General features: G+C 58.6%; 1 protein-coding gene across 1 annotated transcript; it reads left to right on the top strand.

Annotated features, from left to right (window-relative positions):
* The first annotated feature begins 4718 nt into the window (after window positions 1-4718).
* Window positions 4719-17303, top strand: KCNG4 (potassium voltage-gated channel modifier subfamily G member 4). The gene is made up of 3 exons (XM_047837203.1): window positions 4719-5035; window positions 6733-7495; window positions 15083-17303. The coding sequence occupies exons 2-3, from the start codon at window positions 6746-6748 to the stop codon at window positions 15851-15853; spliced, it is 1521 nt and encodes a 506-aa protein (XP_047693159.1). The 5' UTR covers window positions 4719-5035; window positions 6733-6745; the 3' UTR covers window positions 15854-17303.
* The last annotated feature ends 508 nt before the right edge of the window (window positions 17304-17811 follow it).

Here is a 17811-nt window from a genome sequence, read left to right on the forward strand (position 1 = left end):
TTGTTTGAAAAATGTCCTAGCCGAAAGGTACAGGCCCCTTGGCGGGGGTGGGGGGCTGAGACCCCGGCACGCGTTCCGCTCTGTAATCCTGCAATCAGAATATAATAACGTTCCGTCTCCAGGGAGGCACCCGTCCCTCCAACAGAAAGGACTCAGCTGGGAGAGCTCAGCTGCCTGGTGTGTATGTCCCTTTGTGGTGACAGTCCACAACTTCTGTGCACCGGAAAGGGCAGAGGGAGGTGGAAGGCGGTAGGGCAGACCTTCACCGCTGACTTTTCCGGACCCTCAGGACCCTAGGATTCCAGGAGGGAGGGAGGGAGGGCAGGATCGTCCAGGTAAAGGCACAGAACTGGGCGTAACTGCAGGCTTTAGAGGTGACTGACCAAAAACAGAGGTTCCGGGGCTGGAGCCCCTTCAAAGCTGTTCCCGGTGACAACCAGCTTGTAACAGGGCACCGGGGCCGGAATCCAGCCCCTCCGCATGTCTTCCTGGGGCCTTTGGTGGTGGTTGCTCGAAACAGCTTTTTCAATCTGAACACAACACACACGTCTCTTGCACAGATTCGACACAATGTGGAATCAGTGTCCCCCCCCCCCCCCCCCCCCCCGCCAAGAGACACAGATTGAGCGACATGACCAGCCCTCGGGACCCACTACACGCCCCCAGAGGTAATTGTGCTGGCTTTGATTAGTTCTGCCCATTTTTATTTACTTTTTTTTATGTTTAAAAAACGTTTATTGGGGTGCCTGGGGGGCTCGGTCGGTTAAGCATCCGACTTGGGCTCAGGTCATGATCTCATGGTCCGTGAGTTCGAGCCCCGCGTCGGGCTCTGGGCTGACGGCTCGGAGCCTGGAGCCTGTTTCAGATTCTGTGTCTCCCTCTCTCTCTGCCCCTCTCCTGTTCATGCTCTGTCTCTCTCTGTCTCAAAAATAAAAATAAACGTTAAAAAAAAACACGTTTATTTATTTTTGAGAGAGAGAGAGAGAGAGAGAGAGAGAGACAGGGTCCGAGTGGGGGAGGGGCAGAGAGACAGAGGGAGACACAGAATCTGAAGCGGGCTCCAGGCTCCAAGCCGTCAGCATAGAGCCCGATGCGGGGCTCGGACTCACGAAACCGTGAGATCATGACCTGAGCTGAAATCAAGAGTCCCCACCCGCGGAGCTGCCCAGGCCCTCCCTGGTTTTAAATTTTCTACCGATGGAGCCATGCTGTGTCGGCTGTTTCTGTGGCCTTCACTCCACATAACGACCGAGGTTCTTCGAGTGGCTGCCAATGGTCCTGTGTGTGCGTTCCCGTTGCGGTCTGGTATTCTCTTGTGTGAACACGCGCTGTGCTCTCTCATGGATCCCGGGCCCGCTGAAACAGCGCTGTGACCAGCCTTCCCACCCGCCGTGCCCTTCGGTGAGCGAGCATTTATGCTGTCCTCGGGGTATCCCTACGATTGGAATTGCTGGGTCATCAGACAGGCACGGGCTTTGCTCCGTGGTGCTTCATACGTTTCTGAGTTAGTTGGCAACATTTAGAATTTGAGGGATTTAGCACAAAAGTCAGGGTGGCGGCTCTTCTTTCAAAAATGTAAAGATACTCAACGCTGGACCTACGTTTCACCTTTGTGAGTTGGGCGGGGGGGGGGGGGGAGGGTGGCCCCGCCCACAGCGCCCAGCCAGCCTCCCTTGTGACATCCACCTGCTCCCGGAGCCACCTTGCCTTTGGCAGATCTTGGCCGCCAAAGATCTGCACGTGCTCGTATGAATGAGAGTCCATGATCGAAATCCGGAGCTGCCTCGGTTTCCCCGATGAGGTCATGCTGAATGGCCCCAGTGGCCCAGAGATGGTGATCAGGTCACTCCAGCGGGCTCCATGGCCTTGGCTGCTAACCAGATCTCCCTGGTGGGGTGTGGCTGCGGCTGAAACAGGGTCCCCCAGCTGCTGTTCGCCCAGCACCTTCCATATGGGTCCTCCTGTCCATTCCGGCTACTCCACCGGCCCCGCAGCCACTGCCTTATTCACGCCCGTAACACCTCGTCGCCGGGTCTGATATATGATCTCTTCCAGGCTGGCTTCTCCTCCCCCCTGGTAGCAGGATGCCTGTTAATTTAACTTAAGAGAAATTTTTTTAAATCTTCTCCCCGATCACCCCCAGCAGGAAAGCGGGCCTGACGGCACGTTGTTTTTAGTCCCCCTTAAGACCCGTTTTGGACTCCCAGCCTCCAGGACCGCAACATAATACGTTTGTGTTGTTTTCGGCCACGGTGCTTGTCTGTTTGGTTACAGAGGCCCTGGGGGGACTCACTCATCCATGGTCACGGCGGCCCATCGCTTATGCCCGGCAGGCCACGGTCCTTCAGACGAGAGAGGACAGGCTACCATAGGCGGTCCTGCATCCGAGACCTGCAGGATGCTGGAGAGGCTGGGGCCAGGCTACCTTCCCTGGTTAGCAGGGGTTGAGTGGACACAACGGAGAGGAACAGAGGGGCAGGAAGGCAGTGGCGTTAAGTTAAAAGGTGACTGGAACTTTACCGAGCCGCGTGCAAATGCCCTGAGGCAGGGGCTGGTGGGCCTGGGCACCAGGCTAAAGTCAAAGTCCTCTAGCCTGGGCAGAGTAGCAGTGCTGACAGAACGAACACACTGGGGCTATGGGAAGAGCACTGGAGTGTGAGTCCCAAGTGAGCCCGGCTCTGCCACTGACGGGCCCGCGAGAGCTCAGACAGTCCTCCCCTCGCCCCCTCTACGACTTACCAGGGCCTCGGACTAGATCGTTCCCTTTCTGCTTTTCCTTTAAAACTCCTTTCCAACGGCAGTTAAAACTTTATCGAAACTCTTGGCCTCAAACAAAAATCTCCCCGTGTGAGTTGGACAGAAGTTGTTGAGATAATACTTGTAATCACGGCAAGCACTTGAACGGACTTCCTTCATGCCAGGGACTCTTGTAAGCGCCTGATCAGTGAGAACTCACTCGTGCAGGGCTCACAACCAAGCCATAGGGAGGCATTATCATTTTCATTTCACAGGTGAGGGAACCGAAGCGAGCGCAGAGAGGTTAAGAAACTCGCTCAAGGTCACCCAGCAGGGAAGCGTTAAATCCTTGATTTGAACCCAGCACTCCGGACACAAAGGGGGACCAGAGGCGGGTGGAGGAAGCTGGGGGGGGGGGGCAAGTGGCCGAAGGGTAGGGTGAGATCAATAATAGAGTCAGGGGACGTGGGGAGACAGAGAGAGAAGGGGGGAAAACCAGCACGAGCTGGAAAGATCTGTTTGGGGTCTGGTTTATGAGAGGTGTTGGGGCGGCCCTGGGGTCTGAGAACTGGGGAGTCAGGGGGAGAGGGGAGAGCATGCCCATCCCTAACAGGGGCCCTGGGGTCTCCTCCAGTGGGCTGAGTGTGAAGATGGGCCCCTGGGGCCCTGGCGTGTTGGGAGTCCCACTTACATACTGACAGTGGAGCTGTCACATTGAGGCAGGGAGTCCCATACCTGCGTCCTACCCTTTGTCACCCTCGTTCCAGGCCCCGTGATCGCGTCTACAGAATGCTTGGGTTTCACACAGTGCGATCTAAAAGCCACGACCCTAGACCACCTCTGTCCCTCGGGCTCCTCTGCTCCTGCCGGGACTTACCCCCATGGCCAAGGCCAGGGAGAGCACGCTGAGGCCAGTGGCTGCTGCCACCCCCCACCGGGCAGCCATGAAAGGCCCGCGCTCAGACCCTCCCCCCTCCAGAACCCTTGATCAGACCTCAAAGTCTCTGCCACGTGCAGATTCCAACCAGCAAGGTGACCTTGAGCAAACCTCTTGCCCGGACCTCCGGGCCTTGTCTGCAAAACGGAACTGAGAGTCACTCCCCTTTGGAAGCCAAGAGCCTGGGGCTGAGAACCTCTTAAGAAAATTAAGAAGAGCCAGGGGACACTGAGCACCTACAGGAGAAGACGGCTGGGCAGTCCGAGCCCTCACTGCTTTGACTGCCCTCATCTGACCAGGGAGAACACGGAGGCCCAGAGAGGTGAAGAGACCGACCGAGGACGCACAGCGAGGGAGCGCAGAGCCGAGGCTAGGACGCCTGGCCTGGCCCTTGTTCCACTTCCTCTTTACCCCCCCGGGGAGCCAAACCGCACTGGGAGCCTCTGCTGTAGGGTGTGACCTCTCTGAACCCCCACACCCCCATACATCTTACAAACAAGGACCGCGAGGTTCGGAGGGGCTGAGTCCCCTGCCCGAGGCCAGCCAGCCATCCACATGGGAGCTGGGGACCCAGGTGCGTGTGACTCCACATTAGCCCAGCACGCAGCCAGCTTCCACCCGGCGCTCAGACGCTGGGCTTCTCTGCCCCCACCTGTCCCCGGACCCGTGATTTACCAGTAGGTTCCTCCTGCAGCCTTTACCTGCGCGCCACCCCCTCATCGGCGCCCCCACCCCCACCCCCAGGAGCCTCCAGGCTGCGGGGCAGGTAGCTGCAGATGTCCCGGCCCCAAGTTGCCCTCTGCTCCTTTCGGGTTCTGTCCCTCCTGGGAGGGGAGGGCAGGACAGCTCTCCTCGCCTCCCAGGCAGTTGGCAGAGCCGTGGTTGCTGCTGTGTCTTCCGGCAGCCTGGTGATGGAGAGATTATTTCTAAGCCATTCCCGTCCCCCCCCCCCCCCGCCCCCGCGTCTCTTGCAGGACCACACTGGCTGTCCCCGTGGGGCTCCGAGTGCAGAGCCCGCCGTTGAAGCAGGACAGCTGGCTGACTCCCAGCACGAGCCCCTGGGACTCTCACCTCTCACCGGGGAAGGGGCTTCTGGGTCCTTCTAGAAGCCCCAGCCCACTGCCCCAGGGCCGTTCTGCAGCTGCGGGAGAGAGAGGTGCAGAATGAATGTCCCTCCGCTTCCGGGAGGAGGCAAGGGAAGAGAGGTTGGAAACTAACTCTGCCAGAGACTGCCGTGTGTGGGATTTTTCTTTTCTTCTGCTTCATCTCCACCACAAACCTGGCTCTTCCCTGGCCATCGGGACACGGGCTCCCCTTGCCAGGTAGAGAGAGAGCGGGAAAAGGGCTCCCAGAGACAGGAAGGTGAGTTCAACTTCGGGGGAAGAAGTTAGTGTTTGCTGCAGGGGTGGGGGGGGGTGGCTTGCAGGACGTGTGACATCCTGGGCCAAAGCGCTGCTGTTTTGAATGAATACCTTTCCCTGCCCTGGACAGAGCTGTGTGTGCCGGCTGGGGTGGGGGGTGGGGGGGTGGGGGAGTGGATTGCAAAGTTGGGTTTGTGCAGTGAATGCAGACAGGGCAGGATTTTTTGGGGGGCGGGGGAGGGGGTTGTCTAGAAAGAGCCCCCCTCCCCCCCCCAGGCTGGGAGACAAGAGTCCTGGGTTGGACTTGGATTCGCTCTGTGACCTTGGATGAGTCACTTCGGCTCTCTGGGTCTGGGGTTTTGCACGGGGAAACGGAGAGCACTTGGGAAGGACTCCCCGGATTTCAAAATAGTTCTCTCTGCAGGCTGCTCGCCTTCCTCTGGCCATAAGCCGTAAAGGAAGTAATGCATACAGAGTAACAGAACGCTGGGTGGTGAGCAAGTGTGAAACGCACAGGCTGTGATTCAACTCTTCGCTGCCTGCCCGAATCCAGCTGGCGCTGAAATTGAGAGCAACTTTTGTTTCCATTCAGCCACCGAGTTTTTGTCTTGATTGGAGTGCGTTTTGGAATGTAAGGTTGTAGAAGCTCTGGAAACAGCTCTGGCTAGAAGCGCGAGCGTGGGGAACGGTGGCAGGGCGCTGAGGCCGGGAGAGGTGGCAGAGATGGTTTTTTAAATGCACGGGTTACATCTCAAGCCCTCATTCTAAGCCAAGCGCCTCGAATAGGTCTGAGATGGAGCGTGCATTAGACGTCCCTTCACTTCGCAGAGAACAGAGAGGGGGAGTAATGGCTCAAGGTCACACAGCAAGGGTGGCTCAAGGTCACACAGCAAGGGTGGGCGAGGCAAGCACCCCGGGGAACACGGAGGGGGGCTGTCGTTGATGGCAAAAGTCCTGCAAAGGAAGAGGCAAACGAGGCCATTGCGGCACGGCTCCTGAGAGTCAGACGCTGGGCTTAAGCACAGTCACATTCTGTGTTACTGAACCTTTCTGGGCCTCCGTTTGCTCATCTGTAAAATGGGGAATTGTTTACCTTGTGGAATTGTTGAGATGCGTTACTATAGAGGAAGCGTGTCGATTGGTGCCTGGCACCTCAGAAGCGCCTAGAAGCGTTCTGAATAAACACTTCCTGGACATCACTGCACGGAACCCTCCCCGTGCCCAGTGAGGTGGGGGTACTCAAACTACCCCAGCTGTCCAGACGAAGCAAAGGGCTCAGAGAGGCTGAGCAGTCCACCTGCTGTGGCAGTCCGTAAGGGACCAGAACCTGGCAGTGAACTTGAGACACCCTTACACCTTAAGCTCTATTTTACCAGCTGTACCTCCTAAGATTGGTACAAGTCTTGTGCCTGGCATGGGTGGAGTGAGATGGGAGAGGTGAAGCCACGTGCCCAAGACCACAGAGCCTGGAAGGGGCACAGCTCTGACGTGGGAAGGGATGTCATCATCTCCTTGGGTTACTGATGGGTCCCAGGCACAGAGTAGCTGCTCAGTAAGTCTCTGTTGGAGGATTTGAAAAATGAACCATGCAGATGCAGTGGTGAAGCTGCATCCGGGCGGTCGAGGACCCCGCCCTAAGGTTGATTTCTCCCTCTTGTCTTACCTTCCCCCTTCCCCCCCCCCCCCCACCCGGTGCAGGACGTCTCCAGCAATGTCCATGCCGTTCAGGGCCAGGGGCCTGCCTCCTGGACACCGCCACCGGGGCTCCTGCAGCCCCCTGGGCCAGCCGCTGCCCAGCTCCATGCAGCCGCGCTCCCTTAAGGGGCTTTACTACCGCAGGGCCCGCAAGGTGGGCGCGCTGGACGCCTCCCCCGCGGCGGACCTGGAGAAGGAGATCCTGGTCAACGTCGGGGGCCGGCGGTACGTGCTCCCCTGGAGCACGCTGGACGAGTTTCCGCTGAGCCGCCTGAGCAAACTCAAGTTCTGCCGGAGCCACGAGGAGATCGCGCAGCTCTGCGACGACTACGACGAAGCCACCCGGGAGTTCTTCTTCGACCGCAGCCCCAGCGCTTTCGGCATGATCGTGAGCTTCCTGGCGGCCGGCAGGCTGGCCCTGCTGCGGGAGACGTGCGTGCTGTCCTTCCGGGAGGAGCTGGCCTACTGGGGGATCGAGGAGGCCCACCTGCGGCCGTGCTGCCTCCTGGAGCTGCTCCGGAAGCTGGAGCAGCTGCGCGAGCTCCGCCAGCAGGAGGCGCTGCACCTGCGGCGCGAGGCGCGGCGCCCCCCCGGGGACCCGTCGCGCTGGGGGGTCTTCATGAACTGGCTGCGGGAGACGGTGGAAAACCCGCGCTCGGGGCTCCCCGGCAAGGTCTTCGCCTGTCTGTCCATCCTCTTCGTGGCCACCACGGCGGTCAGCCTGTGCGTCAGCACCATGCCCGACGTGAGGGCCGAGGAGGACAAGGTGAGTGCTCCCCGCCCCCGGCCCCCCAGGCTCCAGGCCCGAGAGGCTTAGGACCCGTGGACCGGGCTCCGTATCTTTTAAAACAGCAGAGAAAGAGATTATTGTCCAGAGGCGGGGGGCGGGGGGGGGGGGGGGGGCTGTGTGCCTGGTTAGATCAATGCCGTTGGGAACGTTTGGGGATGTTTTTGGTTTTGCTTTGTTTTGGAGGAAAAGGCGCATGAAGAGCCTAAGGCCAGCAAAAGTCATGAGGTGGCTCTGCCTCTTGGTGGCCTCTGTTGACAAAGCCACCCCTGGGCTTCTTGTGGGCCGGGTGGGCCCAGCTTGCCTCTCCCTGCTCTGTGACCGCGGGCAAATTGGTTCCCCTCTCTGAACCTCAGTTTCCCCCTCCGTAAAGCGAGCCGCGTCGTTGTGAGGGTTCACGCGCTCCGTGCACGTGTCATGTGTTTACTGAGCAGCTACTCTGTGCCACGAGCTGTCCCCGGCCAAAAATCCCTGCCTTCTGGAACCAGTGTCCTTGGGGGCATCCCGGCTCCACATTCAGGTGGCGAAAGTGAGGCACGGGGCGTTTAGCTTTCTTGGAGTTACAGAGCAAAGACCCTTAGTTTTCCTGCTTGTTACTTGGCCCCTGAGCCTCCCACTCAGCCTCACTGGATGGGGAACTCCGAGCTGAGTAAACTTCTAAGTGACTCTGACCCCCTCCTTCCTTGCCAGGGGCCAGGTAGTCTGAGAAATGAGATACGAATTCGATATTTTGTTGGAAAGTTTACTAGAGAGCTTCAAACTGAGAACTGGATTGTTCCTAATTTAAAATGTTGTTCCTGTTCTGCTCTTACATTCCTCCATGGCTCCCCATTACCCTAGTTATGGAACTTGCATTATGGTAGATACAGGCAACTGATAAATAGAACACGCGTATAAGATAATGTACCCTGTGTATCCACAACCGTGGTCCGTGTACAAAACTTCTCTTAAAGATATAGCCCAGGGCAATCTGGTAAGATCAGAGAACTTTCCAGAAAGAAAGGACTTAGATGGAGAACCAGCCCCTGCCTCACACAGAGTAGGCTCTCAAATATTTGCTGAATAACATGTATCTTGTGCAACCGATAAATGTTTTGTCCTGAAGCAAACCAACCAAAACGTTTTGACTTTCAAATAGCTTTTTTCTCCCCCCCCACTCCAGGGGGTGGGGTAGGGGTGGGGGGAGGAGGACTATAGCTCCAAATAGAGACATTGTTTTATTTGTTAGCACCAAATGGTGTGATTTTAGAGCCTGCTTGTTCACAGAAATATTTACACGTAGACACTGCAGTACAAAATTAGGACAAAAAAAGTGGCCTCTGTCCCCCGTCCTCAGAAGGGTACTCTTGATCCCAGCTGCTGAGAAAGGACCCCTAGATTTCCATAAACTTGTTCCTCAGGGATTTCCCGGAAGCCAGGATTTAGACCCCCGCAGAGGGACGAAGTCTTTTCAAAGCCTAACGCTGTGAAAATTACCCCGGGTGTGAACCCAGGCTTGATTGGTTGGGGACTCAGGAGATCAAATCAGAGGTCGCTGGGAGGCCCGCAGGACCAGCAGCCCCCTCCCACCGCCCATCTGGGCTCAGGAGCCAGGCTGCTGGTTCTGCTCTTGGGGCAAGAGGGCTTGCTGCCCTCAAAAAAAGGGTGGTTTTTTGTTTCTTTTATTTTTTTAAATGTTTGTTTATTTTTGAGAGAGAGAGGGAGACAGAATCGGAAGCAGGCTCCAGGTTCCGAGCTGTCAGCACAGAGCCCAACGCGGGGCTCAAACTCGCAAGCCACGATATTGTGACCTGAGCTGAAGTCAGAGGCTTAACTGACTGAGCCACCCAGGCACCCCTGTTTCTCTGTTAAGATAGTAATTTGGAGCTCGGGGAGGCTGGGGAGGCTGTCTTTGTTTTTTTGAGGCCGTGTCCTTATATTTACATAAGGAGATAATGTTCTTTTCACCACTGCCTGGGTATTTTGTATTTACCCTCGGGGATGGTTAGCTGGCCAGCTGCTTCTGGGGGCCATGCTGTCCTGGGGGACAACATCTGCTCAGATGAGTTGACACCACATGAGTGGATAGGAGTGCCAGGACTGGGACCCACAGACCTCCTCCATCAGGCTCTGTGCAGTGCTGGGAGGCGGGCGGGGGGGGGGGGGGGCAGCTTTCCTTTTGCTTTATCTTCTACCTTCTTCCAGCAAAATCTCTTAGAGTCAACTTGGCAGTTGGGGAGAGGGGTCTGCACTGGAGGTCGCAAATTAAAACGGAAGCGGGGGTGGGAGGTGGGGGGGGAGGCAGGGTAGACAAGAAGGGCTGAGCCGAGTCCCTAAAGCAGGGGGAATGGTGCTGGTGCCTGAGAAGCGCTTAGTGAGTGTTGGTCTGATCAGCTCTCGGTGGCAGACACTTGACAGGAGATCCCAGCATCCGACCTTCCATTCCTTCGACAAGCTACCCAGGGCCCACACGCTGCGTTCTTCTAGGTGCTGGAGGCAGGAACGCAAATTTACCTTCTTGGTACGTTTACGGTCTGGTGTGGTCCCCGGGTCTACCAAGTTCCAGCACTTTTCCACTGCTCCCTCCCCAGCCCTCCCCCGTCCCCAGCCCGCCCCCCCCCCCAGCCACCACCCCTCCGGCTTTCCGCCTCCACGGACTCCCCCCTCTCCACACATTTCAGTGCACGTGGAGTCACGCACATGTGGCCTTTTGTGACCGGCCCGTCACTCCGCGTGGTGTTCTCAGGGTCCGTCCGCGCAGCAGCTTGTGTCGCTGTCTCATGCTTCTCGTGGCCCAGTAATAGTCCGCGGTCTCCTCCACCATTTGCTGACACACCCCTCCAGCCTCCCCACGGGTCTGTGGAACCCACGCCGCAGCGGCCAGTCGTCCCCTGCCCCTCTCTTGAATCCTGCCTCTGCTCCGTAAACGGCGCCTCGCTCTCAGCAGCTGCTCTGTGTTCGGTGACATTCGGTGGTTGCCCCAGGGAGTTCTTCCCCTAGCTTCTTGGGTTTGGGGTTCATTCCCCTCCCCGCCCAGCCTCCTCTCCCTGTAGCCGGGCCAGCAAGAAGTATTCCCTGTTTCCGGGGCAGGACCCACTTTTCCTGACTCATTGCAGCTGATTCTTCCCGTTTCGTCATGCTCGCCTGTCTCCATGCCCCTGGCCCCCATCTGCCCCCCTGGCCCCCGCTTCCGGAGCCCCTGTGTCCCAGGGCTGGGGAGCAAGGCAGCTGGGATGGGGGAGGAGAGAGAGGGTCAGGAAGGGGCATCACGGAGGGGAGAGAGGGCAGAGACCGAACTGGCTCCCAGGGGAAGCGCAGAGGCCGGGAAGAAGAATGAGTCAGCAGGGTGAGGAAACAGCCCTGGACCCAAGGCCAAGGCCAGGGCACAAGTGGAGGAATTCACAGGCAGAAGGGAGAAGGCCCGAGCTGCTGTGTGGATGCGGGCCAGCACCGAGCTACCAGGAGGCAGGAGGTGGCCAATTCGGGCCATATTTCTGAGGCCCCGGGGTGTGAGGAAAGCTCCAAGGTCAAGCCCGGGGCCCCAGGTCCCTCCTGGATGGAATTTCTGGAACTGGCCGTCCCTGCACCTGCAGCATCTGCGGGGCAGCCTGTCTTTATGGGCCCCCAGGGACAGGGGCCTTGCCCTCGGGAGGCCCTGGCCATCCTCTGACCCCAGAGCCCTTTACAGAAGCCCCGCTCCCAAGCTTGGGGAGAGGGTTTGCGGCAAAGTTGTGGGACCCCTCAGTGGCTCGCCCAGAGGACCCGACCAGCTCCAGCTCGAGCCTGGAGCTGTTCGGGTCCTGCCTCCTTTTTTATGAAGCCATTATAGTCCACATCCCAAGATGCACCCTTTTAAAGTGCACCCATCAGTGGCTGTGTGCAACGGTCACTGTCCCAGAGCATGTGGATCCTCCCGCAAAGAAACCCCGTCCCTGCTTCCGGAGGCTCCCCAAGTCTCCCCCGCCCTCCCAGCCCCTGGCGACCACGAATGTCCTTCTGTCTCCCTGCGTTTGGCTTCTCTGGACGTTTCACAGAAATGGAGCCCTGCGGCATCTGGCCTTTTGGGTGCGGCCTCTCTCACGGCGCGTGAGGCCGTGAAGGTTCACCCAGGCTGTCAGCACTTCGTTCCTTTTCGGGGCTGAGTGATAGTCCGTCGTATGGAGAGAGCACGTTTTGTGGATCCGTCCGTCAGCCGACGGGCATTTATGCTGTTTCCACTCTGGGCTACAGAATAACGCAGTTATTTTCCGGTGCTTGCCTGCTGGGTATATTCCGGTGCCTTCTGATGTCTGCCCACGAGCAGGATTGCAGCTCGGATAGCAAACGTGTGTTTCATTTTGGAGGGACCACCCCCCCGTTTTCCAGGCAGCTGCGCCGGAACGCTAGAGCCTGTGACATCTTCACAGCCTCAGCAGCCCTTGCTCTGTCCTGTCTTTATAACCCTCGCCTCCCCACGGAGTGTGGACTGCCATCCGACTGTGGTTTTGATGTCTGACCCTGATCTGTTCTTCGCCTTTTCGCGGTGGAAAATGCCAGGCGTTCACAAAGCAAGTGGAGTAAGGCTGAGCCCCCACGGACCCATGACTCAGTTTCCACGGATGAATCAGGCTTCTCTCTCCCCTCCCTGCCCACCCCGATCGCTGATTTTCGCTGGTGTTCGTTTTGGTTTTACTTTGCAGTCTTATAGGCCCAATGGACATACACTGAGACGCACGGGCCTTGGCTGTGCAAGGAACGACTAATGCCTACCCGTGTGACCCACACCCCGCTTCCCCGAGCACAGCGCCCATCTCCCAGGGAGCTGTCCCGTGTCCCTCCACAGCCGGTCCCCACCCCACCCAGAGGTGGCCGCTCTTTCGGAGATTCTGTCCACCACCTCCAGTGTCACATAGACGGAAATGCTGAGGGCGTGTTCTTCTGCGTCAGGCTCTCGTGGCCCCACATCCTGAGCGTGAACGCCCACGGCGTGGCCTGGCTCACCCTCTGGTCTCCATTAGGCCTGATTCACCCTCTTCACCGCGTGGAGGAACCAAAGCGAGAGACGAGGCCCTCCAGGAGGGTGACCAGCCGTCCTGGTTTGCGCGGGACTCAGCGGGGGGCGGGGGGGGGGGGGTCCGGTGACCTGGGACTTTCTGTGCTCAAATCCGCAAAGTTCTGGGCAAACCAGGATTCGTTGTTCACCCTACCTGCAAAATACAACCAGAAGCTTCCTCCTAGAGAGAGAAGAGGTAACTTTTTCATTTCCTTCCTATTTTTCTCCGAACGTGGCTGGCCTGGGAATTACTTGCTCAGCTCAGGCCCCATAAATCCCCGCCGCGAGGGGGGCATTTCTTGGAGGCCCAGTGTGGGGAGGGTTTGGGCAGAGCAGCCGTGCAAGGCAGAGTTGAGTACAGCTTGCTGCAGTGCAGGGAGGTGGCCGCAGGGAGGTGGGGGGTGCGTGCCTTGAATAGCCAAACGCCAGCACGGAGGCGGAGGGAGGGCCCACAGAGGCTTCTCCACCTCTCCGGAGTCACTTTCTTGAGCTGTTGGGTCCCCGGTCTGGAAGGGTCATTCCCAGGCTACCAGAAGTCCCTGCGCCAAGGGGAAAACGCCCAAAAGGTCAGCGACAAAAGCAGCCTCGTGGAGACAATCCGGCCCAGAGTCTGAAACACTTCCAGGTGCCCCTGGGTCCCCTGGAGGGCTTGCCAAGGTGCAGATTCCTGGGCCGCACCCCAGGGCTTGATTTTGTGACCAGAGCCCAAGAATCTGCATTTGCGACAAGCCCTCTGGAGGGATTCCCATGCAGGGTGTGCCGAATCGGCTTGGAAAATACGGCTGCTGTTCCGAGCTCCTTCTTGAAAACTCAAGCACAGAGAGGGGCAGTGACCGCTGCAGGGTCACACAGCGAGTCTGCAGCTCCTGGGGAGTCAGGGTCCAAAAGTCGTGAGCACTCCCAGGATTGTGAAGCAAACCCCAGGTGGTGCAGGGGGGACAACGGGTTCGCAGCCGAAGTGGAGCCACAGACGCTCTGGACTCCGTGCCCTCAGCAGCCCCCTCCCCGCCTCCCGCCTCCACCCCTTCGGTAGACGGGACAGAGGTCCAGGGAGAAAGCTGCCCGGGCCCGGACGGGCAAGTTGAGATGGGGCCAGATCACCCGTTTCTCTTCCTCTAGCGGCCAGACATAAAAAGCATTTCATTTCCATTCAGTATTCCTGGGGGCCCAGGCCCTAGAAATAATTTCTTTTTCCACTTGAGAGCTTTTTAATCCAAAGAAAACTACAGTTGTCAACATCATGCTTTTCACTCACGCAACTGGCTGTGGTCACTCATTCGTTCCTTCATCCATCATTGCGATGTGTGTGTGTGTGTGTGTGTGTGTGTGTGTGTGTGTATGAATACATGAAGTCGGGTTCTCAACTCTGGCTCTTCATTAGAATCATCCATGGGACTTCTGGAAAGTTCTGCTCAGGCTCAAACCTAGATCAACTAAATTCGAATTTCTAGCAGCGCCTGGGCGGCTCAGTCGGCTGAGTGACTTTGGCTCAGGTCACGATCTCGCGGTCCGTGGGTTCGAGCCCCGCGTCGGGCTCTGGGCTGACGGCTCGGAGCCTGGAGCCTGCTTCGGATTCTGTGTCTCCCTCTCTCTCTGCCCCTCCCCAGCTTGTGCTCTCTGTCTCTCTCTCTCTCAAAAATGAAGAAACATTTTTTAAAAATTAGAAAAAAAGAATTTCTGGGGTCCTGGCCCAGACATCAGGATTTTCCAAGCCACCAGGTGAGACTTGCAAGTCTTGTTGAGGTGTAAAGTCCGGTTCCTTGAGGGATGGGGTGGGGCCGGAGATTCTGGGTTTCTTCCCAGCTCTCCGGGGAGGCTGATGCTTTTGGTTCAAGGACCATACTTTGAGTAGCACAGGGGCTCGTGGAACTTTCTGTCAGGAGCCAGAGGTGGGGAGCACGAACCATGCGACAGCCCCCCCCCCCCCCTCAAGCCGGAACCTCCCGAGGGAGACAGACCCTGCGTGAATAGTTGCAGTCACGCATCAGAGGGCTGTACGGGGGACCCGGGAGCCCTCTCTGCCCCGCCAGCCTCTGAGCTCCCAGCAGCGACATCTGCTTCTCGATCACGTCACCCACAGAGCCTAGGAGCCCGGCACAGGGGGGAGACCTCCATGCATTTTTGTTGGATGAGCGAATGAGGGGTGACAGGCGGGGCAGTCGCCGAACAGCGTCTACGGCTGGGAGCGCTTCTCCTCTCCGCTTGTGAGCTCGAGCAAGTCATTTCGCTGCTCGGAACCACGTCCTGGGCACAAAATGAGGTCGCGCTGCCCGCTCACGGCATCACCGTGTGGCCCACGTGACAGAACTAGGGTGGGGCACGGTACACAACAGGGGCTTCTGTCAGTGAAGGTGAAGGTTGGCCGCTGTCACAAAGAGGCCCCAAGCAAGAACGGCTCTGGGCAAATAGGTGTTGATTCCTCCGGCAAAGAGAGAGAGGGGTGAGAAGACAGCGTTCGTCTAGCGACCCAGGATGGTTTCCACCTCCCCGTCCCCCCCCCCCCCCGCCCCAGTGCTGCCACCCACCCCTCATGCAGCGTTCTGTCGCCTCCCCAGGGTGAGTGTTCTCAGAAATGCTACTACATTTTCGTCGTGGAGACCGTGTGCGTGGCCTGGTTTTCCCTGGAGTTCTGCCTGCGGTTCGTCCAGGCCCGGGACAAGTGCCAGTTCTTCCAAGGGCCCCTGAACATCCTCGACATCCTGGCCGTCTCCCCGTACTACGTGTCGCTGGCCGTGTCCGGCGAGCCCCAGGAGGACGGCAGCTGGCCCGGCGGGGGCTCGTACCTGGAGAAGGTGGGGTTGGCGCTCCGCGTGCTGCGGGCGCTGCGCATCCTGTACGTGATGCGCCTGGCGCGCCACTCGCTGGGGCTGCAGACGCTGGGCCTCACCGTGCGCCGCTGCACCCGCGAGTTCGGCCTCCTCCTCCTCTTCCTCTGCGTGGCCGTCACGCTCTTCTCCCCCCTGGTCTACGTGGCGGAGAACGAGTCCGGGAGGGTGCTGGAGTTCACCAGCATCCCCGCCTCCTACTGGTGGGCCATCATCTCCATGACGACCGTGGGCTACGGGGACATGGTCCCGCGCAGCGTGCCGGGTCAGATGGTGGCTCTGAGCAGCATCCTGAGCGGGATCCTCATCATGGCCTTCCCCGCCACGTCCATCTTCCACACTTTCTCGCACTCCTACCTGGAGCTCAAGAGGGAGCAGGAGGAGGTCCAGGCGCGCATCCGCCGCCTGCAAAACGCCGCCACGGCCAGCGAGCGCGAACTTCTGAGTGACGTCGACGACCTGGGCCCGGAGGGCCCCGCCTCGCCCGCTAAATACCTGTAACTCCAGGCCCTCCAGGGAAAGGGCGGCCCCGCGACCCATCGCCCTCCGCTGACCGGGCTAGAGATCACCACGGTGGAGACCATCTGGTGGGACGTTTCTAGGGCGCCAGGAGCGCTCCCACAGCTGGGAGGGGCGCAAGGCCACCGGGCTTGGCCTGTCGTGACTCGGGACCCCTCTGGCCACCGCGACTCCAGCCGACCTTATGGACGCTCCTTGCTTTCTCCTCTCTCCCCGCCCCTCGCCGAGCACATCCGCTCTTTGTTAGGTCAGTCAGTCTTCCCCCAGTCTCCTTCCTTCCCTGTAGTGCTCCACGCCCCAGGCTGCGTTCCAGATGCCCACAGAACCGAGCCTGCAGGACTCCGTTCCTCCCCTAAGACCCGCTTTGCAGGGGCCTCCCTATCACCAGGGACCGGAGGGTCCGGTCACTGCGAACCCTTCTGATCAGATCCCCCCACCAGGGCGCATCCTATCGTGGGCTCCCGCAGGGCTCAGTACGTCCCCTTTCGCCCCAGTATGTTCCATTTTCCCAATGCCGCTGCCTCCCCGCCCCCCCCCCCCAACTCTGGAAGCCCTCAGCCAAGAAGGCAGAAGCGAGCGGCCTCTGCGTTAACCCCCCTGGGCCAGTTGCGCTCTGGCTGGGACGTTCTCCAGGTGTCCGGTTCTTGGCCTTGACAGAGGCTCACTCTTGCAGGACCTGCATCGCCCCTTGAGAGAACCGTTCCTGCTGCTGGATCCCCCAGCACGGCAGAAGCCGCCCCTTCCCACCCTCAGCTGGGCCACCACGGGGGGCGGTATAGCTCCGGTGCGGAAGTGAGGGCACCCTTCCGATCTGCCCCTTGCCGCCTCCCCCGACCGGGCCCTAGCTGCCAAAGTGTACGTTCCTCAGCTTATATGTAAGTGTGTTTTGTCTATTTATCCATTCGTTCATGAACTCACAGGCCCTTTGCGTCCCAGGGAGGAAGCAGATGTAGGACCCAGCGGCTCCAGATACGGGCAGGGCGTGCCGGGGGGCCAGAGCCATGAATCCCGAGCAGTTGGCCCACGCGGAAAGCGCATCTCCAAGTGCACGGCTTTGCAAAAGGGCCCAACAATTCTATCAGCTCTTCAAAGGAATCCATGCCTCCCTGTGAAAGGATATGAAGTCGTTAAGTAAATCAACTCTCGTATTTTAAGATGGAGAGACCAAGGCTCAGAGAGGGAAAGCCACCTGCCCAAGGCCACACAGCCAGTTTACTTCCTTAGATCTGCCCCCCCTGAGTCCCAGCGGGACACTCTCTCTAGTGTATCAAGCTTCAGTTCTTAGGCTTTTCTGAAACAGTGCCCAAGCCCTCCCAGAAAACGTTCAAGGTTAAGCGTGTGGCAAGGATGTAACTTTGCCCCGCTACCCTGAGCAGAGTAAGCAAGGTGGTCTTGGGGGTATGTCGGGCACCAGCTGTCACCCTTCCTTTGTCCTATCACAGTGGACAGGCAGCTGATTTCACCGGGCCTTCCTTTTCTCACTGATGCCGGGGAGAGGTGGGACCAGACGGCGATTAAAGTCCCTCCCCGCTTGGACAGTGTGGGATTCTGGGAAGCCGAGTTCATTGCAACAATGTGTGCCACAGAGGGGCAGGTTGGAGACCAGAAGAGAGAGAAAACAAGAAACGCCAGCCCTGGGCCCTGACTATCCGCAGAGCTGCTCCCTTAGCAACAATCAAGTAGTTCAAGTTTGAATCGAAATCCGCTGAGATGTCCAGCTGCCCTCCCGGTTCCTACCCAGCCCCCTGGGCTCCTCCTCTCCACCCCGCTCCCCCTCCTGCCTGGCTCTGGGCTGTACCTACCGGCTCCAAGCCTCTCACCGGGAGTACTGAGCATCACTTACTGTATAATTACTAGTCACCAGGCAACTGATTTTTTTCACATTTTATTTGGGAAACATCAAACACAAAGAAGTTGCAAGACCAGGAAGTGTGTACCTC

This window comes from Prionailurus viverrinus, chromosome E2, assembly GCF_022837055.1.
Source record: "Prionailurus viverrinus isolate Anna chromosome E2, UM_Priviv_1.0, whole genome shotgun sequence".
Classification (NCBI taxonomy): Eukaryota; Metazoa; Chordata; class Mammalia; order Carnivora; family Felidae; genus Prionailurus; species Prionailurus viverrinus.

What these genes read in the sequence shown, in the direction of transcription:
- KCNG4 (XM_047837203.1), top strand. Translation starts at nt 6,746, where the DNA reads ATGTCCATGCCGTTCAGGGCCAGGGGCCTGCCTCCTGGACACCGCCAC. An exon ending in TGAGGGCCGAGGAGGACAAG is followed by an intron (nt 7,496 to 15,082) that starts GTGAGTGCTCCC and finishes TCGCCTCCCCAG; the next exon opens with GGTGAGTGTTCTCAGAAATG.